The sequence below is a fragment of the Marmota marmota genome, unplaced genomic scaffold (assembly GCF_001458135.2).
Source record: "Marmota marmota marmota unplaced genomic scaffold, marMar, whole genome shotgun sequence".
NCBI classification, from domain to species: Eukaryota; Metazoa; Chordata; class Mammalia; order Rodentia; family Sciuridae; genus Marmota; species Marmota marmota.
In genome coordinates, this window is record NW_025999942.1 from 3,015,399 (window position 1) to 3,041,192 (window position 25,794).

Below are 25,794 nucleotides of genomic sequence, written 5' to 3' on the forward strand. Positions count from 1 at the left end.
CTTATAAAATTTTCAGGTTTTTTATTGTAGAGAATATTAAATGTATAAAAGTAAAGCAAGATAGTATGTTATACCTGAGCTATTCATCTCCCCAAGTTTAACAGATTCATTATTTTAAAGTACATTCATGATATTTTCTTAAGCATATCTCTAAAATATAGGACATTTAAAAATAACCATAATAATTGGACAGAGAGAAGTGAAGGGAGGGGTGGGGGTACAGGGATAAGAATGATAATAGAATCATATATGGGCATATATGATTACACAACCAGTATAACTCTAAATCAGAAGTTATTTTCCATTTATGTATAATGTGTCAAAATGCATTGTACTGTCATGTATAATAAATTAGAACAAAAAATAAAAATAAAAATAACTAATATTATCATTTCAAAAGTGAATGATTCCTTAATAAGATCATGCAAATTTTGCTACTTTATTTAAATCAGAATATAGATAAGATGCATACATTGCAGTCGGTTATGTCTCTCAAATCTCTTTAAATTTTAAAACCCTTTACATCAATAGATATTTTCTCCACCCCCCAACCGTTTCAATTTTGATAGTTGAAACTGGACCATGTGTCTGTTGGGTGAAGTCCTCTTCAGTTTACCTGCTAAGTCCTATAGACACCTTTTGTAGGTGTGAAATTCCTCATTTCCTTGCTTTCTGGTATAAGATGTTCCTGCTTCAGTACTGGAACCATCCAATTTTTTCAAAGACCTTGGTTTCTTTTATACATACACGTGTATTATATGTGCGTGTGTTTATATACATATATTTGTGTGTAGATATATTTATTTATAGACATATTTATATATGTAGTTTTTTAAAGATAAAACACTTCATGAGTTGTATTGATGATACTAATTGAAATAAGGATCACCAGAGCAATGATACACACCTAAATCCCAGTGGCTTTGGAGACTGAAGCAGGAGGATTGAAAGTTCAGAGCCAGCTTCAGAAGCTTAGGGAGCCCTTGAGCAACTCAGTGAGACCCTGTCTCTAAATAAAATATTAAAAAGGGCTGGGGATGTGGCTCAATAGTTAAGCACCCTTGGGTTCAATCTACAGTAGCAAAAAAAAAAGGGGGGTGGAGGACACCTGAATCTCCTTTCTCACACATCTAGAATTTCTATTTTCAATGACACTGGGAATATTAAAATTAGAAGAGTGTTTGTGCATGGGTAGGTAGAGTGGGTATGTTGTCCATTGATTATATCATAACTACAATGTAGTCAAATTGCTATGTTTTAAAGTAAATTAGAATGATCAATTACTGTCTTCTAAAGTAAGTTAGAATAACCTGTGATTATAAAACAATTGGATATACATTTTGAATAATTTGTTTTATTTTAGACTTTTTGTAATTGCTTTTAAATTTACATTTTGTTTTATAAATGTTGAAATAATTACATAATATATAACAAATCGAGCTTTTATCTCTGTCCACTTCATTCATTTCCTTCCTTTTCTATCATTGGTAATAATTTCTTTTAATTTTGGAGTTATCCTGTGGTTTTATTTAGTAAATGTGAAAACACACTCACACACACATATACAGCGGCAGAGTTGTGTGTGTGTGTGTGTGTGTGTGTGTGTATGTATTCATATCCTCTTGCCTATTGCCAGGTGGCATTCCCAGAATGTGTCAGGTGGATGACAATTGAATTTGACCCTCAGTGTGGTACTGCACAGTCAGAAGATGTCCTCCGTTTGCTGATTCCTGTTAGAACCATTCAGAATTCAGGATATGGACCAAAATTGATATCTGTTCATGAAAATCTTAATTCATGGATAGAATTAAAGAAATTTTCTGGATCCTCTGGATGGCCTACCATGGTTTTAGTGTTGCCAGGTAAATGTCCTCTTTTCTGTCTTATGGGGTAAAATATATATGTGTATGTACATTTAGTAAGGTTACACTATTGAAAAGTTTATTTAATTTTTTGAGGAAGTTATTTTTAGACTTATGGGAATTGCAGTTGAGGAATAAATAAGTTGCCCTGGGTAAGGAACACACCAGGATCTGAGTTTTGGAGCAGAGTTAATATTGAGGAGTGGGTGTTTATATAGATGGGACCAAGGTATAGAAAAATATTAAATATTTTATTTCTCAGTAAGTGCTAAATTTTCAGAATTTAATTAAGGACTCCAGTCCTTCCTTTGAAGAGAAGTTGTAAACCCTTCCAAGTTGTGTTGAAACTATTATTTCAGTTGGCTTTAAAGGTATGTGAGAGAGAGAGAGAGAACATAAGTGTGTACAACTGTAATCACTGATACTCATGTTCTTTTAAAAGAAAGTTAAGTTTTTAAAATTATATGTAGTCTGCTGTGTTTTTATCCAGTTAATTATAACCACTCTTGTGATGCTTTAAAGTGATAACCTATTCAGAAACTTCTTTCTTGAACTGTAAACTGCCTTTGTTTGTTTGTTTATAAAGAGATGAGAAAAATCCAAATGCCAGCCTAGAGGATTGCCTTGAAACAGCAAAGATTAGACTTGATCACCTCTGTGATTGACAGAAATCAAAAAATTGCTAATGTAACTTAACAGTAAATTTGGGGGAAAATTAATTATGATGAAAAATAACAACCATTCTTTTGAGATGTTCTATTTTTAGTTTTACTTTTAGCACAGTTCGTTTAGGAACCCACCTTCCAAAAAGTTTTAGTGTCTAAGTTGTATACGGCTTGGAATGAATAAAAGAAAGGGGAATTTTTGATAAAATTGTTTCAGATTTTGACCTCAATTCTGGCTTTTTTTTTTTAAAGGAAATGAGGCCCTTTTTTCATTAGAAACTGCTTCAGATTATGTGAAAGATGACAAAGCATCCTTCTATGGTTTCAAATGTTTTGCAATTGGATATGAATTTAGTCCTGGACCTGATGAAGTAAGAACAAATTATCTTTCCATTCTGTTAAGGAAGATTATGTTTTTAAAGACGTATATCAACTTAAATTGCATCATTGCCTATATTCAAAAGTTTGAAATTTATTGTAAGCTAAGGATGTATAATTTAAAATATTTTGTGGTTTATGTGTGTGCATTGATTTTTTTCTACTTTAATACATGAAGAAAATGAGGTTGGTGCACTGTAACCCAGTTTGATTGAAGTGTAATTTTGAAGTGTAATTATGTCTTCCCTGAGTCTGCTCTAATGGATAAACCTTTCTGAGTAAATCATAGAACTTGATTTTATAAAGAGACTTTCAACTTTTCTAAATACTTTAAGTCATACACTAAAATAAAAATCCAGGTCAGAGTTGATCGTGTTCCTTCAAAATGATGAATCAAAAATTATTTAGACAGTGAACCTATAAAACTGAACCTTATAACCTGCATTAGACAAAATAATGAATCTCTTCCATTCCCAATTTAACCATTAACCCATACATGCTTCTTTCTAATTTTAAAAAGTATATAAAAAGCTTGAACTTGAATTAATTTTTATTGATAATTCTTATTGTCTTTCAAACATTTTTTAAAGCAGCAAATTTTATACAATTCTACAGGGAGTCATTCAGTTGGAAAAAGAATTAGCCAATCTTGGTGGAGTTTGTGCAGCTGCTTTGATGAAAAAGGATCTAGCACTTCCTGTTGGTAAGTCTTGTTGGGTATTAGTTATTTATTGATAAATGTTTTTAAAAGTTAAGAGTAAAATATGTTTATTACAGAACACCTGACAATAGATTTGCAAAATGAATTCCATATCACATACTCATAATCAATAACTGCTTAATATTCTAAGGGTTTAAGTTTATTCTAAAGGGTTCTGTAATCCTTTTTAATTACACAAATCGATGCACATGTACACTCTCCTTATGCATGTGTATACTATGCCAATCATTGGGTTAAGCATTAAACATAGAGGATTATACCAAAAGTGTGATATTTCTAAATTTTTGTGGAAATATCAAGTAGACTGTTGAATATTTAGTGCCTGGGGCTCAGGGGATATGTCAATAAAAATGTCATTTGAACATAGTTGTTATGTAAAAATAGCCCAGGGTCAAAGCTGGGACCACTAAAATTTTTAAGATGAACAAAACAGGAAGAAGAGATCACATGTAGAACTGTAAATGTGAATAGCAACTGAAGGAGCAGAAAAACTAGGAGTGGGTATTTATGAGAATTGTGTATACTACTGAAAATTAATTTAAATCTATTACTGCATTTGAAAATTTGTTTATTTGTGTCCTCAATGAGAAATAAGTTAGTAAAAATAGATATCTAAGGACCTTCAGAATAGATTGAGACTAGAAAGTGAAGGACAGCCTTCACTGAAATAGCTTTTCAGAACCATTTTCATGTGGAGGAGAACAGAGTGAGTGACAGAAATGATACCTCTACATGAAGTAAAATTATATGTGTGTAAATTAATTTATGATCAAGAGGGTTATATATGGTTTAACATTGTATTTCACTATAGTTATAAAGAAAACTTTTTTTTCTTTTTCTAAATCTCTTCCCAAAATTCCATCTATAGCTCTTCCTTATAACAGTAGCTTTCCAACTCTATCCTTTGTTTCCTCCCATTTTCTCTCTCTTCCCCTTTACTTCTTTCTGTATTTTCCTTTTTTTCTATTGGTCTCTTTCAATCTTTTCAGTTCCCTTGATCAGACTTAATATTGGTATATATGTGAAAAATGAGACCTTTTATATTCTATTCATATGAAGAAAATGTTTTGCAACCTCTTTAGAGGATAGAAGATATTTGTTAATAAGTGTTCAATTTTTAAATATATATACTTTTTGACATGGCAATTTTTTTATATACACTTGCACAGATGATCAAAAAGATAAGTTAAAGAAATGACAAATGTAGCAGTGCATGTGATTGTAAAACCTAAATGCAATTAAAAGTCTGTCAATGGAATCTGGTTATGTTGTAATCACATATTCATACAGTGGGAGATGTTAAAGTACATTTATATGGTTGGCAAAGAAAGATGTCCAAATTAAGTAGGAAAAGCAAGTTGCAGAAGGTTCCATTTTACACGTGTTATTTACAAATGTGTGTGTTCATGTATGTGTATATTGACACACACTCTTCTGATTTATACATTGTTTATACAAATAATGCGTAAGAAACTGTTGACACTGGTCATCATTGGAGTAGATGTGAAGCTCGTTAGAAAGATAGAATTATTTATTCCATCCAGGCTCAGCAATGCACGCCTATAATTCCAGCAGTTTGGGAGGCTGAGTTAGGAGGATCCTGAGTTCAAAGCAAGCTTCAGCAACTTAGCAAGGCCTTAACCAACTCAGTGAGACTCTGTCTCCAACTAACTAACTACTGGATATGGCTCAGTGTTTAAATACCCAGTGTTTCAATCCCCAGTACCAAAAGGAAAAAAAAAAAAAAGAATTATTTATTCCACACTTCTGTACAATCTGAATATTTCCCCTTGAACTTTATTCGTAGAATTTCACAATTGAATCTATCAAAAAAATCAATAAAATATGTTCTATATTAAGCAGTAAAGAAGAAAATAGCTAGAGCACATGGTCAGTACTTTATGTTTCTATGTGAACCATCATTGTTTATGAAAAGTATAGTTCTTCTCTAAGTCAACCAAAATACAAAGGTTCAGATTCAGAATAATCACTTTCCTCTTTTTAATTAAATTAATTAAATGCACTAAATCAAAAGCCTTTATTTATTATGCATAAATATAGTATATATTTTTTGCATATTATTCAGCCAATCTTTTTTGATTATTGGTTTGAGAATTGTAGCTTTTATTTTCATTAAAAATATTTTACAATTTAAAATCTAAATGACTGAGATTTACCCAAAACAATAAATCTTTTCCTTATGGAGTAGCAGAATTGTGAACAGGGTGTGATGAATGAAAGACTAGAAGGTTTAAGTATTAATATATTTTAGTAAAACTTTTCATTTGCATAATAGGTAATGAATTAGAAGAAGATCTTGAAATTCTTGAAGAGGCTGCATTACAGGTATTGTCCTGAACACTAGAAGGATAAATTTTATTAGTTTAAAAGCAGTAATTTCACAAGATCAGCTTTACTTTTCTTGAACAGTTTTCTTCTTTAAATAATTCTTTCTGTTCCTCAGCAGTTATAGAGACACATGACTTTTAATTGTTCTCCTTGATGAGAGGAACTCATGTGAGCTCAGACTATATTGTGTGGTGGGTATTGATTCTGGAGTTAGACCAAAATCTTATCAGAGAAAGAAGAGGAAACCAAGCTGGAAGGGAAGGAATCCTTTTCACAACTGTGGACATTTAAATTCCATTTTGAAAGTTCCCTTTACCAGCTAGACAAAGGGGAAGGGCCTCTCATAAAGGAAACTAGTTAAAGGTGTTATATAAGGGCTGTATTTGAAATACTTATAGGGAGTGGCAAAAATTTGAGGAAGATATATTTGGTGAGTTTAGACTGTGTGAGACATATATGTCATATTAAATGGCAGAACCAGCCAGGAGCAGTGGCACACACCTGTAATCCCAGCAGCTCAGGGGGCTGAGGCAAGAGGATCACAAGTTCATAGCCAGCCTCAGCAAAAGCGAGGCTAAGCAACTCAGTGAGATCCTGTCTCTAAATAAAATATAAAAGGATGGGGACGTGTCTCAGTGGTCGAGTGCCCCTGAGTTTAATCCCTAGTTCCAAAAAGAAAATTAAAAAAGAAAGTAAAACCAGTTGGCTTTAGACATTTGGGAGCCCTTAATTTGTTACCATTATTGATTTGTTTGTTTGTTTATGTAGTCATTAGTTATGTAGACCATGTGACAGTGTAATGGAAATATATCAGTACTATATTTCAATTGAAATGCTCTTTTTTGTCTTTTTTGTCAAACTATAATATCTTCTTACTCATAATTTCTAAGAGATTTAAATTGCTCTATGAATTCATCAGTATGAATTTATCTGGGTAGCAGTCATTATTATTTAGATAAAAACATCAGAATGTGCAGGAAGCAATTTTTCAAATTATAATATCTACTGAACCCAGGCCAGAAATGCTTATGGTACTAATTAAGCATTAATGTATGCTGCATACCAAGACTGTTAATGATGAGTGATTTTTGTGGATTGAAATGGCAAAGGTAGAAGATAGAAGGTGACTCAGACATTTAATTGAATTGATGGCATCCAACCCAGATTTCATGGGTTTGTAAGGTCCTCTGAATAAATTTCTTTTTTCAGAGCTAGGGTGGAATATTTCCCCTTGAACTTTATTTTGTTTATTAGGTAAAAATACTCTAAAAATACACTATTTAGATGGGTGTGGTGGCACATGCCTGTAATCCCAGAGGCTCAGGAGGCTGAAGCAGGAGAATTGCAGATTCAAAGCCTGCATTAGCAACTTAGTAAGGCCCTAGGCAACCTGTTGCAAAATAAAGGGCTCAGTGGTTAAGTGCCCCTGGATTCAATCTCTAGTACCAAAAAACAAAAACAGTATTTTTATTAACAGAAATATCAATTAAAGGGCATTTTAATAGCCTAAAATAAAAAGGCTATATTCTTCAAATAAAGGACTCACTCTATCGGATCCTTATTCTTACTAATTTTGCCAGCTCCAGAGAATAATGAGCATACATTTATGCTCATTATTCATGTTTACATTCTGTTCTAGGTGTGTGTAATTAGTGGTAGTAACAGCACTTTTCTCGTTTACAGTATCTTTAATATTATTTCTCCATTTTTTACAGTTAGACTTTCAAATCAGTATTATTTTTTTTTATGTGTTACAAAAAAGTGAATTTCAGAGAAATTATGTGACTTATCTAAGAAGTGAGTTAGTTGAGAAACAAAGATTAGTACATAGGTCTTCCAATTCCTAGAGCTGGTATTTTCCATTTTACTTATTTCCTGAGATAAACTGAATAAAGCAGCAATACTAAAACCAAACATTTATTTCTTATTAACTTAAGCACTATCCTAAAAATTCTTCATATTTTTATCTTATTTAGTCTGTAGGATAATCCTGCAAATTAGAGATTCTTATCTCTGTTAACATATTTTAAAAAGAAAAACTGAAGGGCAGAGAACTTGGATAACTTGCCTAGGGTCACACAACTTGTAAAACACGTGAATTGGAATTCAACTTATCGCAGTTTGGCAAAAAAGCTCCTAACTTTGACCATTAAGCACTGATGATAGGGAGACATCATATTCTCAGTAATTTTAAGAAGCCTCTGGATATTAGCAAACCACCAGTTTGTCCTTGTTTGAAAAAACAAAAAAGTTAAATCTTTGTATCTTAAGATATAAAAATAATAAACATTATATTAATAAATATATCAGGCAACATTTAAGTTTAGGTGGGCCATCAAGAAGCTCATACATTATGATTTTAGAAATTATTATCATGTGTAAAATGTTCTTTAAGTTGGATATAAAGAAATATTTATTGTATTACTATTTAAGAACAAAAATGTTCCCACCTTTTTGATGTATAGTTGTGGTGATCTAACATGCATTAAATACCTTCCATTTGTCAAACAATATAGTATGTGTTTTATATGTGTCTGTAATTTAAATTGTGTAAGACCCTTATAAGGGGAGCAATTATTTGATCATCAATTTAAACATTTTGCAGATTCAGGGATGATAATTCATTAGACAATTTGTCAACAGCACAGAATTATTTGTCCAAAGTCAGGATTTGACTCTGAAGATAACATTTTTTTTGAAATTACATAAATTATGGAATGTAGGTTGTTGTGGGATAGTTCAATAAATTTAGAAGTGTAACCCTTTTCTACGAAAAATATTTTTGAAATTTATTATTTAAAAATTTTTAAAAGCAGAGGTCATAGTTCAGTGATAGAGCACTTGCCTAGCTGCCCTACCCATTCCCCGCCACAAAAAGTAGGCTTAAGCATTTTTATAGTTTTGGTAGTTAAAGCAGGTCTTTCCCTACATTTGATTTGTCAGATAAGTGAAAAGTAAAAGTTTACTTTTATCAGCCTATTTTTTCTTAACTTAGACTAATGAAGCTTGTATGCAGCCACAGTTAGGCTTCCACTCACTTTTTGCAATAATTTGATCATCAATTTAAACATTTTGCAGATTCAGGGATGATAATTCATTAGATGATTTGTTGACACCACAGAATTACTTGTCCAAAGTCAGGATTTGACTCTGAAGATAACATTTTTTTGAAATTACATAAATTATAGAATGTAGGTTGCTGAAGTCATGACCATGATACCCACCTACCCAAAAGAACAGATATGGTTTACTGATAATTTCTGTCAATAAGGAAGACTTCAAGAAAGGGAGACTTAGAAAGAACTCTGGCTCTAACAGATGAGGATGTGAGGAGTAGAGGGCTGGCATAGGAAGAGATGCATCACTTCTGATAAGATGCTTATTTGTGAGGAGGGGAAAGAGACAGGAAGTATTATCCCTTATTTTTCCCTCCTAGAAGTTTCTACAGTATGGGCTAAAGGAAGGAATATTGCAGCATGGGGAGAAAATGGTTTTTCTGAGAAGGCCTAACTAAAATGTGTACAATTTGGAAAACTTTATGTAAATTTTTGTATTTCAGAGTATACAAATAATCTTTTTTACCCAACAGGTGTGCAAAACTCATTCTGGTATACTTGGCAAGGGATTAGCTCTTTCTCATTCACCAACTATATTAGAGGCTCTTGAAGGAAACTTACCACTTCAAATCCAAAGCAATGAGCAGTCCTTCCTGGATGATTTTATTGCTTGTGTCCCAGGATCAAGTGGTGGAAGGCTTGCAAGGTATTGTGCTTTATATAATATACAGTTACTTTCTTTTAGGGCATCATTGCTGAAGAAATGAAAGGAGAATCATTAGGATATTAAAATGCTGCCTAAAATATTCTGGTTTATGTGTTTTGCAGTTGCTGAAATATAAAATGGTGATTAATATTTAAAACTACATGATATTTATTAATGATTATTGTTTTGCCATTTGCTTTGTTTTTTATGATAAAAAAAAATGCTGGCCTGTGTTATTTTACTAATAAAAATATAGCTGGATGATATAGCTCAGTTGGAAGTGATTGCCTAGCAAGAACAAGGTTTTATTTTTAAAATTGCAGAGATTACTCTTTACTTTTTAAAATCCAAATAGTGACTGACAATTTTTTCAGTCAGCCTCACTGCAATCTTTGTAAATATTTTTAGGTGATGCTTAATTGAATTACTCATTACTCATCTCACAGGACAACTGGAACATGTAAATCACAAAATGAGTCCAGGGGGTATGTTACAAACCAAAGAAAATGGCAAATTTTACATGGAAGGGAAAGTAATAAAGAAGATAGTAAGAAATTGTGTGAAGAAAGGGTGGACAGTCTCTACCTTTGAACCTTGCTGCCCTAAAACCAAAATTCCTTTTCTGTCCGCCAGCTACCATAGAACAATTGTTCTTTGCCAGGCTTTTAGACAGGTGAAATCAGAGAGGTTTCCTGCAGTAAGAATAAGTGTCCTTAAGCCTTCAAACTGTATATAAATTCAATTCATTTTGGGGGGGTATTTAAATTAGCCATAATTAAAATTTCAGATTTTCTGCTGGGCATGGTGGCGCACACTTGTAATCTCAGCAACTTAGCAAAGCCCTAAGTAACTCAGTGAAACCCAGTCTAAATAAAATACAAAAAAAAGGTGGGGTGTGTGTGGCTGGGGATGTAGCTCAGTGTTAAGCACCCCTAGGTTCACTCCCCAGTACCAAAAGAAAAAAAATCAGATTTTCTGATTTTTAAGACTTTTATCAAATTGTACATAAACATCAGAAATTTCATATGCTTTGGCATTTTTTAAATGCATATAAATAGTATTTATTTTTTATTGGTATATTATAATTATACATAATAGTGGAATTCATTATGCCCATAAGCATTTACCAATTTGATCTCATTGGTATTTTTTAAATGAATTTATCATTAACAGTTGCCAAAGAAGCCACTTGTGATTATCACTGAATCAGAAATAGATATTATTTAGTATTTTGTTCAGTGAAAGTTTCATTTATTTGGCTTAATTTCATTTGAATCATTGAAGGTGCTGATGAATGTTTGCTTTTTTGTTTGTTATCATTATTTTAAGATGGCTTCAACCAGATTCCTATGCTGATCCTCAAAAGACATCACTGATACTGAATAAAGATGATATTCGTTGTGGTTGGCCTACTACAATAACTGTTCAAACAAAAGACCAGTATGGAGATGTGGTACATGTTCCCAATATGAAGGTAATTCTGTCTGAATTAAATTACAAGACTTTTGTACACTGACTGCTGTAACTGGTAAAATATTAGGAATGGCAAGTACACAGAGTCTAGTTTTTCTGTCCTTTGTATATATAATGTAGGACACAGAACATTTATATGATTTGGTTATATTAATTCTAAATTATGTGCTAGAAGATGTGGTGAGTCAAAGGAAGGATACAAAAGTCTATGTATAAAGAGTGCTAGGCACATAGGGGGAAGGCCCATGGTAATAGTGATCGAATTTTTAATGAATGAAAGCATGTGTTTTTTACATTTTTATTGATTTTTTTTAAAAAATAAATGACAGCAGAATGTATTACAATTCTTATTACACATATAGAGCACATTTTGTTATATCTCTGGTTGTATATAAAGTATGTTCACACCAATTCGTGTCTTCATACATGTACTTTGGATAATGATGTCCATCACATTCAACCATCATTATTAACCCCATGCCCCTTCTTTCCCCTCCCACCCCTCTGCCCTATCTGGTGTTCATCTATTCCTCCCATGCTCCCTCTCCCTACACCTCTATGAGTCAGTCTTATATCAGAGAAAACATTTGGCTTTTGGGGGGATTGGCTGACTTCCCTTAACATTATCTTCTCTAACTCCATCCATTTTTCTGCAAATGCCATGATTTTATTCTCTTTTATTGCTGAGTAATATTCCATTATGTACATATGCCACATTTTTTTAATCTATTTCTCTACTGAAGGGCATCAAGGTAAAAGAATACATTTTTAAGTTATGTTTGTTTGTTTGTTTGTTTATATATCTTTGGTTCTGGGGATTGGACCCAGGGGGCTTAACCACAGAGCCATATTTTCTACTTTTTATATTGAGATAGAGTCTCGATAAATTGCTGAGGCTGGCTTTGAATCCACAATCCTCCTGCCTCAGCCTCCTAAGCTGCTAGGATTATAGGCATGTCCTGTACCTGGCAGTTTTGTTTATAATTTTAAAATACTAAAGTAAATTTTGCATTTGGTATTATTGTTACCACATTTTAGAATATTGATATTAAATAAATTCGATATCTATGAATTTAGGTCATAAAAAATAAGGAATAGAAATCATCAATTACTGTATTAATGAATAAAGAGTTCTTTGGACACCACTTTTCTGAGACAATTAATAAGGATATTTAGGGCTGGGGTTGTGGCTCAGTGGTAGAGCACTTGGCTGGTATGCATGAGGCACTGGGTTCGATTCTTAGCACCACATATAAATAAATAAATAAAACAAAGGTCCATTAACAACGAAAAAATAAATTAAAGTATTAAAAAAAGAATATTTATATTATATTGTAATATAATCTTGAATTGTGGTACCTCATCTAAACATTTTATCATCTTTCTGAATAATTGATACTGAAAGAAATTTTAGGCAGATCCCAATCTTGTTTTGCTCCAGTGTTGAATTGGAGGGATTGGTTTTTTGAAGCTTAGAGGTAATTAAGCCACAAAACTATTTTTGCTCATAGGATACCTAATTTTACTTCAGTATTTACTTACAGTAGAATTGTTTCACCTACTTCTTACGTTATTTCATGTACAGCATTTTCTCCCCATCTTTGGGTTCTTTTTTTTAATAATTAATCATTCTTTCTTTTCTGTCCTCTGTTTTTCTCTCTTCTTCTTTCCTCTCTTTATGTCTCCTCCCTCTCTTCCCCTTCTTCCTTTCTCCTATCTATGTGCTTTTTCTACAATGTCTCCTAGTCCATCTTTAGACCTCTTATTCAATGTGTTAAAAATCGATATCATATTGATCTCCAAGTTAGAAACTGTACCTAGACTACTCCTTTAAATGCTACTTGAGAAAAGTGGGTTTTTAAAATTTTATAATTTTTAATTTTATTAATATCACATTGTAACAGCTAGAAGGAAAATTAGTCTATTTTTATTTTTAGCACATGAGGTCTTAGGAGCATTTTAAACCTCCTCAAAATTATTAAAATATTTATGTAGTGTTGTGTTGCTAATTATTTGAAAGATAAGAGTTGATTTGCAGGTAATATTCATCAAATTCTATAATGCTTGAGGGATTTTTTGGTGTGGTGCTAAGGGTTAAACCCAGTGCTTTGGTATGCTAGATAAGTCCTCTACTACTGAGCTATACCCTGAAGCTCCAAAATGCTTTTTAAAGCAATGAATATTATATTTCTTTACTTACAAAATGATCATTCCAAGAAAGTCTTGTTTAGTAATGGGACCAGTCACATAGGAAATAAGAGAATAACAACAAATTTATAAAAGAAAGCAGAATGATTAGCATTCTGTAATATCTCAGCATTAACGTTAACATTTACTCAGAAAATGGTTGTTTAGCTAATGAGTCAGCCAAAATGATATGTATCAAAATATAGTATGTTTTATTTATAATCAAATGTCTTAGAATTTGAAAGCATTTGCTTTGTTTATTACATTTAAAGTTTAAAGATTTTAATCATGACAAATGTGTATGAGCTGAAGAATTTTACCTTGTAGACTTAAAATGCTGGTTTATTTTTTCAAAGTACGAATGGGTTTTTTAATATTCCCAGGTCATTATGTCAATTCAAATACTGATTTCTCAACCCCAGCTGAAGATTGTGTTTCTTCAATAGATCGTGTGTGTCAGCTACACTTAACTTTATGTATACATAAAAAGCCTCAAATTACAGATTCCATGGGATGACATTATTAATAAGGATAGTAAATATTAAAGATATTCTGCAATTCCAAGATGTCCCTCAGTTACTTAAGTAATACTGTCACATTAATTTACACTACCTTTTCTATTTCTACAAAGATCCTGCTGTTTGATTACCTATTCAGAAGTATTGTCAATAGGAACAGCAAAAACTTCTTAGTGAAGCTCAGAATGATGATGCCTGATGAGGAACTAAAGCAGAATTCAGATTGTAAATCTGTAGTTAGTTACCTAGGGTTCAAAATGTCCCCCCCCCCGCCAATGCATTAACAGGCAAAAACAGAATAAAACAATTTGCTGTAAATCCTGGCATAATTTTTGATGCTGTGGAATGAACCAGGGCCTTATGCTTGCTACACATACACTCTTATCACTGAGCTACACTCTACACTCCCAGTCCTCCTAAAGTATTTCTGAAAAATGTTTTGTTATAAGCCAGTTTGTATTTTCAGTATTTTAACATGTTAAAATATATGCTTGCAGGTGTGCTGGGGTTGTGGCTCGGAGGTAGAGTGCTTGCCTAGCATGCATAAGGCACTGGGTTCTATCCTCAGCACCACATAAAAAAATAAAATAAAGATATTGTGTCCAGCTATAACTAAAAAATTATTAAGCTTTTAATAATTATTATTAATAATTAATAATCAATAAGCTTTTGAAGAGAATGCCAAGGTAAATCAATGCTAATATAGAATTTATATAATTATGAGTCCATGATTGTAAATTGCCTCTTTTGATGTGTCAAGGACAATTACATAATAATAGTATTTGTGTTTTATAATATCATGATTAGGTGGAAGTGAAAGCCGTCCCCGTTTCTCAGAAAAAAACATCTTTACAGCAAGAGCAAGTAAAGAAATCTCAAAGGATTCCTGGCAGTCCTGCAGTAACAGCAGCATCTGCTAATGCCGACATGACTTTTGGTGGGCTGGCATCACCGAAATTGGATGTCTCATATGAACCAATGATAGTTAAGGAGGCTCGATATATTGCAATAACAATGATGAAGGTAACTTATTTAAAAGAGAACTTTTTTTTTCACCATTTAACAAAAAATTCAGTCATTCAAATACAGACACAAAATTATATGTCGAAAGATCTATTATTAGATGTTAAACTCCCAGAATATTTTTTAAAATGATGCTATCTTCTTCTACGGGGGATTTTTGTTGCTTTCAGGCAGATATGTAGAGGGGAATCACCAGTTTTAGAACAAGTTAATCCCATCAGAGATTGATTTTATTCCCTGCAAAAGTACTTGTGTATTTTTAATCCATATACTACTACTATTAGAACATAGTTCTTAAGGGTTTTATGTTTTTCCTATCCCCCTTCACTTTTTAGTTCCTCTCAAATGCCCAATGCATTTCTTTGTTTTTCCTACTTCTTTTGGCATTTTAGTTCTCTGATTCCTTTATGTAGATTTAAAAAAATATTTTGTCTAGCTATTTTTATCTTATCTTAAGAGGTAATATTAGTCTAAATTATCAAGATGGTCATTATATGAAATTGAAGTTATTAATAAACAGTGATGAGCCATTGAAGGCTATCTATATCTAGTAAAATAATGGTCTGATTAAATTAGTGTTTTATACAGATTGTGGTGGAGTAGAGACAGTACAATTGGGCAGATAGATGATTATGAAGCATGGTTTGATTTAAACCTCTAGGAGACTATTGAAATGTGCTGAACTCTTGGACAAATGAGTTGTCACTCAGAATAGGAAAAAAAATGAAGATATTTCAAGAGATAAAAATGGTATCTAACACTCAGGTTGTAGGGTTGGTCTTAAAGAGGAAGCATAATAGTGCCTCATTCTTTCTGCCAAGAGAGGGTAGACAATAATTAATACAGATGTTGGTAAATTTGTAGATTTTACACCTAATAAACTACTTAAGATAATAATTTTGTTTTAGATTAAAGATGGGAGTTAGGAATCTTAGGGTCAGATTTTGAATCAAAACAAAAGAATAACAAAACAGTTATTGTAGAGAACAAAATATGAAATTGACCAGAAAAGACTTGTCACACATCCTTGAATTAGTTGAAATTGAATACCATACAGTGTAGTGTAATATGAATGTGGATAATGTGAGCATTTAGATTGATTCAGCATTGACATTTTGCCAAATAGTTTAAGAAAAGAAGAGTACTAAATAGGAGTTGCATATGTGGTTGTTAAAGAGAGGATAGTATAACCTATCTAGTTTTGGAAGGGAAAATGGGAGAAGATTCAGACAAAGAGAAAGTTGAGTAAGAGGGACCAGAAGTCTAAAAGTAGATATAATGCTAGAAGTTGAGGTAGGAAATTGAGCAGGCTGTATTCTTTTGATTTCAGAGATAGAACAATTTTGTAAAATATTACGGGTCTGTGACTTTTGTTGTAGGTGTTTGAAATAAACTTGAAGTTGGTTATTAAGGATGAAGAAATTCAGGATCAAAAAGCTGGAATTTTGGGCTGGGGTTGTGGCTCAGTGATAGAGTGGATGCCTCGCATGTGTGAGGCACTGGATTCGATTTTCAGCACCACATACAAATAAATGAATAAAAAAAGGTCTGTCAACAATTAAAAAATATTTTTTAAAAAGCTGGAATTTTAAATGTGATAGACATCATTATCCAAAGTACATGTAAGAAGACACGAATTGGTGTCAGCATACTTTATATACAACCAGAGATAAGAAAAATTGTACTGTATACGTGTAATAAGAATTGTAATGCAGTCCACTGTCATTTATTTTTAAAAAATCAATTAAAAAAAAAGCTGGAGTTTTAGATGAACTGCCCGCTGGCTATTGAAGAATTCAAAACTAAACATTCATTTCAGCTTGTATCTAAGGAACTGACTTTCTTGGCTTTTGATTTTTTTTTTTAACCTCTCTCCCTAATCATTCTTCTTAGTTTCCTATTAACATGCCTCCACTTGTATAATTTTTTTTTTTTTTTAATTCAGAACTGAGAGCAGGATTTCAGAAAGTTCTGAATGGCACCTGGTTAGAGCAATTAGAGAATGCCATTCCCAGACTATCTCTTTGGGACGTTCAGTCATGTTTCAGGAAAGTAGACATCATGTGCCCATTTAATAATGAGTGAAATATTGTGGAAGGTGGAAAAATGAGATATAGTTTCTTCTCTCATGAATACATTTAATAATATATATTTACAGGAAAAGGAAAGTGATGGAGTAGAAAACACTACTGGGAGTCTAGAAACCTGGGTTTTCCAACTGTTGACTCCTGTCGAAATTTGTAAAGACTCAAAGTGCATTTTTCTGGTCTAGTAATATAACTCAATGATACAATGTTTTCCTGAAATATGTGAAGCCCTGGGTTCAATCCCCCGGACCGCAGAAAATAAAGGTCTAGAGGGTGTTAATGTACAATATTTGCATAGACAAGGGAAGTGAAATAATTTCTAAATTACTTTCATGAGGACAAAAAGATAAGGAGAAGGAAGGGGGGTTTTAAAATGGGTATGCTCCCCTTTATTAGTATAATAGTTAGAAGCAGATGAGGAATTAGAAATCTTGACCTGAACTTTAAAAGATAATGATTAATTTGGTAATGTTGCAGATATACAAAAGTATAAGGAATAATGTGCCATTTTTGTCTACACATTTCACCATAGTTGTTTCAATATTTTTGCTATTTTTATTAAGATTTTTACAGGCATAGTTGAAGCCATTTATAAAACCTCAATCAATTCCCACCCCATCCTTAGAGGTAACCATTATCCTGAATGTCATGGTGTTCATTCCCTTACATTTGTATGTTTTTGTTCTGTGACTGAATACATATTTATCCATGAGCAATATATTTAGTTGTTCTGTATGCATTCCAAAAGTTTATAAAATGATATCAGATTTTACATATCCTTTTGCCAGATTTTTACTCATCATTAATTTTGAGCTTTAATGAGATAGTTGAAGTTTATTCATCTTAACTAAGTATTTCATTAATTTCTCTTCCAAAATTTGTTCATTTTCTCATTGATGTACATTTAATTTAAGCTGTTTGAAATAAACATCCTTGCACTTGTCTCCTTTTGCACTGGGTTTTTGTTTGTTTGTTCATTTGTTTTTTAATAGACTATATCTTACTATGTTGCCCAAACTCCCACCTAACCCTCCATTGTAGGTGGGACTATAGGCATTTACTATCATTTGATTATTATCAACACAATTTGATGACTGTGATATGATTATTTTGTTGTTTAGTTAAATAACTTTCAATATTTATTGTCCTTTCAGATTTCTTCTTTGGGAAATTGTCTTTACTCACTTTTTTTGTTGTTTGTAAAATAATTTATTAAATTTTTACATTAATGTTTAAAACATATTGCATATGTACCATTGTACCAGTCTCTTTAATGTACGTAATTTTTTTTCCTTTTGGTACTGGGAATTGAACCCAGAGTACTTTCCCACTGGGCTACGTCCCCCATTCTTTTTAATTTTTAAATTTTAAATTTTATTTATTAATTTTTTATTTAGATATGACAGTGGAATGTATTACAATTCTTATTACACATATAGAGCATAATTTTTCAAATCTCTGGTTGTATACAAAGTATATTCACACCAATTCATGTCTTCATACATGTACTTTGGATAATGATGTCCATCACATTCCACCATCATTTCTAACCCCCTGCCCTCTCCCTTCCCTTCCCACTCCTCTTTTAGAGTTTGTCTATTCCTCCTATGCTCCCCCTCCATATCCCACTATGAATCATCCTCGTTATATCAGAGAAAACATTTAGCATTTGGTTTTTGGGGTTGACTAACTTCACTTAGCATTATCTTCTCTAACTCCATCTCTCTACTTGCAAATGCTGTAATTTTATTCTCTTTTATTGCTGAGTAATATTCCATTGTGTATATATGCCACATTTTTACTCACTTTTATTCTGTGTAGTTTCTCTCTTTTATTGATTTGACCTTTATTATGGATGCGTATCTCATTTGGGTTATATATATTACAAATCCACTCTCCGTTTGATGAAGCCTTTTCTCTAGAGCATATTTTTAATACAAATCTACATTTTAATATACTGAAAAGATATTCTTTTTAAAATATTTTGTTCAAGTTTTTTCATTTGAGTCTTTAACACAACAGGAAAATATTTTTGTAAATTATGTAATGTAGGGTCATTGAATTTTTTTTCTTTTCTCCTTGTATGGATAACCAGTTTTCTCAATACCATTTATTAAATGTTTTATCATTTCACTGATTGAGAATGTTTTTAATGATTTTATGACTATTACTGGTTTGTTTCCCAAAAGGTTTATGAAAATTACTCATTTGAGGAGCTGCGTTTTGCATCACCAACTCCTAAGAGGTAAGGATCATTTTCTGAAAGAATAGCTAAAATGTCAGTTGTCATCTGCTTACACCTAAAATAATTCTACATTTCAACTTTTAACTTTCATAAATAAATAATTACCACCATATAATAATGTGTAGATTTGCTAGCAGAGTGTATATTCAACTGGAATACTGTCAGTATTTTACAAAACTACTAGAGAAACAATAAATACTCATTAAAATAAGTATTAATTGGCTTGTCTGGGGTTGATTGGGTTTTGTTTGTTTGATTTTTTTGCTGTTTTTTAATTATTCCTTTTCTTCTTCCAATGAGTTATGAAGAGATTTCACATTTGGTTATGATATCTTAAGTTTTCAACCCCTGATTAATTCTGTTAACTTCGTATTTAAGCAGATCCATGGTACTTCAGAGAGTTCATTTACATAAAATTTAGGCAAAGCTCTGAAGTAAATCTGAGAAAGCATACTTACTTATAGGCTTCATTGTATTGCACATCACATGACTTTACTAGAAACTAACAGATTACTTTGACTTTATTTTGGTATATATGCAAAGTACGGTTGTAATATACAATATAGAAAGTTTTCTTTTTTCCTAAAACACAGAGTGCTATACATTGTATCTTTGGGTACATGAAAGTAGCATTTTGTTCCTGACTTTAGTTAATAAAATGTCTGCTGGAGTAGAAGCATATGTATATAGGTGACTTTATGACCAGTGTGATTCTGCAATCTGTACAATTAGAAAAATGAGAAATTATACCCCAATGATACAAATGTATGAATTGCCAAGATCATTGTAATGTCATGTGTAGATAATAAAAAAATTGTAAAATAAATGTGAACAGTATTAACTTATAGCATGTTAAATAAGAACAAGCTGACCATTTCCCTACTAAACAGGTTTTTGTGTACATTGGGCATCTTAAACCTAATTGAAATAGTCTCATCTAAGAAAATTAATGTATTCATTTTTAAAACTGTTGAGCTTCTGCTGTGTGGAAAGGCTTTGAGTACCTTTATGAATGTGACATTTGTGGTTGTGATTCTCATGGCATTTACATTCCTAAGGAGAAACAAACTATAAATAAATCATAAAGATAAATAAGGTTATTTAATGATGTTGGAGATGGAGCAAACTGTCAAAGTATTATTACATGACAGTAGAGGGCTACTTGAGGAGTTGTATTTGACTAGAGAGTTTGTGTTAGCTTTGGTTTGCTATGATCAAGATACCTATCAAGAACAACTTAGATACAAAGTTTATTTTGGTTCATGAATTTAGAGGTTTACTCTATGGTTGGCTGACTCCATTGCTTTGGGCCTGAGATGAGGCAAAACATCATGGTTGAAGGGTGTGGCAGAGGAAAGTTGTTCAGCTCATAGCAACAAGAAAGCAGAGAGAGAGAGAGTGAGTGGGAGGATCCAGGGTCAAAATATAATCCCCAAAGGCATGTCCCCAGTAACCTACTTCCTCTAGCCACACCCTACCTGCCTACAGTTATCACACAATATTTCATTCCAATTATTAATCAACCAAATGGATTAATCCGCTGATTAAGCTATGGCTCTCATAAACGAACAGAATTCAGTGTTGGTGGTTGACCAAGTAAAGATATGGGGAAGGTAGTTCTCAACAAAAGAAAGCCTGAGTGGATGGATCTTGATTCCTTTGAGGAACAGACAGAAAAGAGGCTAGAGAAAAGTGAGCAAGAGGGAGGAATAATAAAGGTGAGTTTGGAGCACTTTTACATATGGAGTAGTAACCTATGTTAAATAATTTAAATTTTCTTCTAATCAAATTTACTTAGAGAGTTTTAAACAGGAAAGGCACAGCATCTGATTTGTAGTTTTATAAAGATCATTCTGGCTGTTCTCTGAAGATGAATTATAGGGGTACAAGAATGGGAACAGAGAGATAAGTTAGATACTATTAAGTATCATGGAACAGTTGTAAAAGGACTAAAATGGAATTTGGGATACACCTAGGAGGTACAGCTAATAGACTGTGCTTATAGAGTGGAACAGAAGACAAAAGAGAGAAGAATCAAAAATGATCATAGATTTTCTTTGATTTCACCAGAAGTTTTATGATTAGCCAATTTGGTCCACAAACCAAATCTGGCCTGTTGCCTGCTTTCCTAAATAAAATGTTATTAGAGTACAGTCTTGCTCATTAGTTTATATATTGTCTATGGCAACTTTTGTACTACAATTGTGTAGTTAAACAGTTGTAACAAAGACTTTTTTGGCACAGTAGGATAAAATATTGCTACAGCCTATGGTATAGTATAATGATTTTTATGAAAATCAAAAAGTCGAAGGAAAAAACAGGCATTCATTTCTCCTACTTTGTTTTGTAAGGTGTATATGGATGAGAAATGAGTTTTTCTTTAGATATTTTAAAATCGAGACACCAAGATATCCCTAGTTATCTAAGTGGAGATGGCAGCTTATAACTAGAAAGAGTTTGAAACTCATGGAAAAATAAATTTGCGAGTCATCCTTTTACATATGATTGTTAACACTGAGGAATGGATGAATTAGCTACTGAAAAGTTAGTATAGAAAAAAATGAAAACCTAGACCCCAATCCTGGAGCTTTCTGTAAATTGAATGGTGATTAGATAGCCAACAACACTAAGAATGGCCATTGAAGCAAAAGAAAAAAACTTGGAGAAAGTTACGGAAGCAAGAAGAAGGAAGTTTTTCAAAAAAGTAAGAGTTGACAACTATCAAATGCTACTGAGAGATTGCCTGGAAAAAATGACCATTACATTCAGAGACATGATGGGCATTCGTGACTTTGATATCAGCAGTTGTATTGCAGTGTTGGGATCAAAAAACCTAGTAAGTTGTGAAAGTGGAAATTTTTTAAAAAAATGAAGAAGGTAATTGTGGACATTCTTTAGATAAATTTTGATATAAAGGCGAGAAGACCTAAGAGACCTTACTGAAGACTATAATATTAAGAGGAGGTATTTGATTTGTCAAGATGGGAGAATCTAGGAACAAACAGTGATTCCAGATTTCCCAACAACTCAGAAAGGAGACAGAGAAAGATCAGCAAATCTGAGACATGGATGACAGAATAAATACTCTTAAGATTCAATATTACAAAGATTGAGACCTGGAGAGCCTAGAAGATGGGTTACCAGCATAGAAAATAAGATCAGAGTTCCCTAACCCTGAACCTAGATCAGGGAGGGGGAAGGAGGGAGGGACACCAGAAAGAGAAAGAGAGAATGGAAAAACTCTTAAGCTCACCCCTTATTAACAATATTTGGGAAAAAAAAAAAACATTTTAAAATGTGTTAACAGCAAAGGTGTTCTCATACCAGATTAAGCAGTTTAAATGCAGAAATGACCATTGCATTCATTACATTTCCAAGCGGCTTGGAAATCTGCAGCTTAGTTGTGTAACACACAACTGATCAATCACTCTTTAAATAATCTTGTACGAGCCCAGGCAGGGAAGGGGCCTTCTACGGAGTATCCAACACCCCCATACAGCATCCCACATGAAAACTGGTAGGGAGGGAGGGCTTAACGCAGCCTCTGCAAAAGCACTGGTAGTAACCTGGAACCAGGAAGGGAAGGAGTACCCTGCACAGCTTCTGCAAAAGCCCAGGCAAGGAAGGAGCATCCCACTCAGCTTCCTTAGGAATGAGAAAGGAGCACTCCATGCAGGCCTAAAAAAAGGCCCAGGCAGGGAAGGAGTGCCTCATGCAACATCCCTGGAACACAGGCAGGAAAGGACCATCTGGAAGAGCCCTGCCAAAGAAAAAGCACTCTGAAGCATCCCAGGAACCCTGGGCAGAGAAGTAGAGCCCACTCCATCAACCCCTGGCAGAAAGGGAGAGCTCCAGGCACTTGATTAGTGCCTTTGCAAGCCAGAATAGAGACAGATCTGTGGCCTGCAAATTTCAGTGGTGGGAATTAAGAGCTCTCATCCAAGCCAGAATACAGTTTTGGCCCCAAGCCAAAAAAAAAGGAAACCCTTAAAACTGCTGTTGGGGAAATTGCCTGAGTCCTAAGAAATCTAGAGGGCCTCTCCCCCGGATTCTTGCCACAGTTCTATGTGAGGCCTGTCCAGGAGGGAAGCAGCCTGGATATCCAGCAACAAAGCTAGTCTGTCCAGATCTTTGCAGCAGCCAGCAGAAATTATGTGAGTCTTATAAAACTTAAAGGGAAGGTGTTTGGGCCCAGATCATAACCAGTGGGAGGTTGGTTAAAGCCAAAATTCTCCTGGTATGAGGCAGCAAATAACCATGGCACAAAGTCTGACCTGTGAACACCACAGGGGTGTCTCTAGACACTTGTGGAACATTGGTTGAGCACTGCCTCAGCCACAGACAGCAGAGGAAAGCAGCATCCACTATACCCAACCTGGGGCAGTGGAACATAGAACCTAAGTGAACCAGCTAAGTTACCCTACTCAATATTAAGGACCCCAGTGAGCTGCATCCACAAAGGGGCATGACTCCATCACAGATCACCCATGGAGAACCCACAACCCTGTGATTGGTGCTTATAGACAGCCACTAGGCTCTACACCACCTTGAAAAGAATCCGGTAGAAGGGAACTGGTACCAGGGAGATCTACAGCAATAATCCAGAGCCCTACATCATTATCTCCAGCACACAATAGGGAAAACAAAACAACAACAAAAACAACAAACAGACACAATACTGCACCCTTTGAGTAGTCAGTTCCAGGCCCCTGAACTGACAAACCAGTATTGGCTAGTGAGAGGTTTATAGCAACTAGAAAAGTAGCTCCTGCATCCAAGCACTGCTAGAGGAATTCAAAAAGACTGCTGGACATCCTCAAAACATCCCAAACCCTAATGAAATCCAAACCAAGATTTAATAAGAACTTTCTTTGCCTTGATATGGTTTACTGTAAATCACTGTAATGTCAGCTTTGATTTTAGAAACTATTCTTTTTTAAAATTTTTTTTAGTTGTTGAATAACATTTATTTAATTTGTTTATAGGTGGTGCTGAGAATTGAACCCAGTGCTTCATACATGCTAGGCAAGCTACAATCCCAGACCTAAACTATTCTTTGTTTTGATTGATAGTTGTTACCCTAATAGCCAACATTGCACCTTCAACCCATTTGAATGTATTTCTTCTAATGGTTTAAACACATTAATTGGAATCATTTTTTCTAGCTGTATTTTCTTAGCTCTTGTTTATACTTGCTCTTCTTTCTCTCTGTTCTCATGCTTACACTGTTTACTACTGCCTCAAATCCCTCCCATTAATTTCTGTCTCCTTTTTACCTTGGTCTGTATCATTCTTGCCTGTTCTTTTCATAAGGTTGAATAATATGTGGCTTGGCTCTTAAGTGATTTCAGTAAATAGCGTCAGTAACTGCTCTCAGAGTGGTACTGATACTGCAGTTATCAGAGGCCACACGTTGAGTTAAACTACCAATACTTGGTTGTTTACTCAATCCAGGGTTCCTAAGAGGGAAAAATCCCCCCAAATAGTTGCTTGCTTAAAATAGGATGGTTATATCCTAATAATGGGTAGACATATAAACAACATGAAAAAGCAAGGGAACAAACTACCCCAGACAGCCCATAACAGTGACTCCATAGATACCACAGTCAAGGAGATGTCTCATACAGAATTTAGAAGATTCGTGGTTAAAATGATCAGTTAGCTAAAAGAAGATGTATAGAGTGAAATTAGAAAATACAGGAAATGAAGATCACTTCAATAAAGAGACATAGATCCTGAGAAAGAACCAGACACAAATCTTGGAAATCAGGACACAATAAACCAAATTAAAAATTCATTGGAAAGCCTCACTGGTCAATTAAACCACTTTGAAGATAGATTTTCAGGCCTTAAAGACAAAGTATATAATCTTTAAAATCAAATTGACTATAAAGAAAAGATGTTAAGAGACCATGACCAAAATATTTTAAGAAATTTGAGACACCATCAAAAGACCAAATCATTGGAGTAAATGAAAGTTTCCAAAAACAAACTAAAAAGATGCACAACTTTTCAATGAAATAATATTGGAAATTTTTCCAAATATGAGGAATGAGGTGGTAATTCAAATACAAGAGACATACAGAACTCCAAATAGACAGTGTATATATTCTCCAACACAATAATAATGAAAATACCTAATATACAGTATAAGGATAGACTTTTAAAAGCCACAAGGGAAAAACATCAAGTCACATTTAGAGGAAACCAATTCAGATCTCAACTGACTTCTCAACCCAGACCATAAAAGCCAGGAGGGCTTGGAATAATGTATACCAACCTCTAAAAGAAAATGGATACCAACCAAGATTACTATAGCCAGCAAAATTATGCTTTAGAATTGAGGTTGAAATAAAAAAACTGGGGCTGGGATGTGGCTCAAGCGGTAGCGCGCTCGCCTGGCGTGCGTGCGGCCCGGGTTCGATCCTCAGCACCACATACAAACAAAGATGTTGTGTCGATCCTCAGCACCACATACAAACAAAGATGTTGTGTCCGCCGATAACTAAAAAAATAAAAATATT

The 25,794-nt window shown here is 33.6% G+C and overlaps 1 protein-coding gene across 1 annotated transcript in view; it reads left to right on the forward strand.

Annotated features, from left to right (window-relative positions):
* The window catches only part of Mycbp2 (MYC binding protein 2), a 233,163-nt gene that overhangs the window by 117,940 nt on the left and 89,429 nt on the right, over positions 1 to 25,794 (forward strand). The window contains 8 exon segments of the mRNA XM_048801244.1: positions 1,637 to 1,862; positions 2,780 to 2,898; positions 3,521 to 3,608; positions 5,923 to 5,972; positions 9,565 to 9,737; positions 11,067 to 11,211; positions 14,723 to 14,938; positions 19,215 to 19,270. Coding sequence (XP_048657201.1) covers positions 1,637 to 1,862; positions 2,780 to 2,898; positions 3,521 to 3,608; positions 5,923 to 5,972; positions 9,565 to 9,737; positions 11,067 to 11,211; positions 14,723 to 14,938; positions 19,215 to 19,270 — 1,073 coding nt within the window.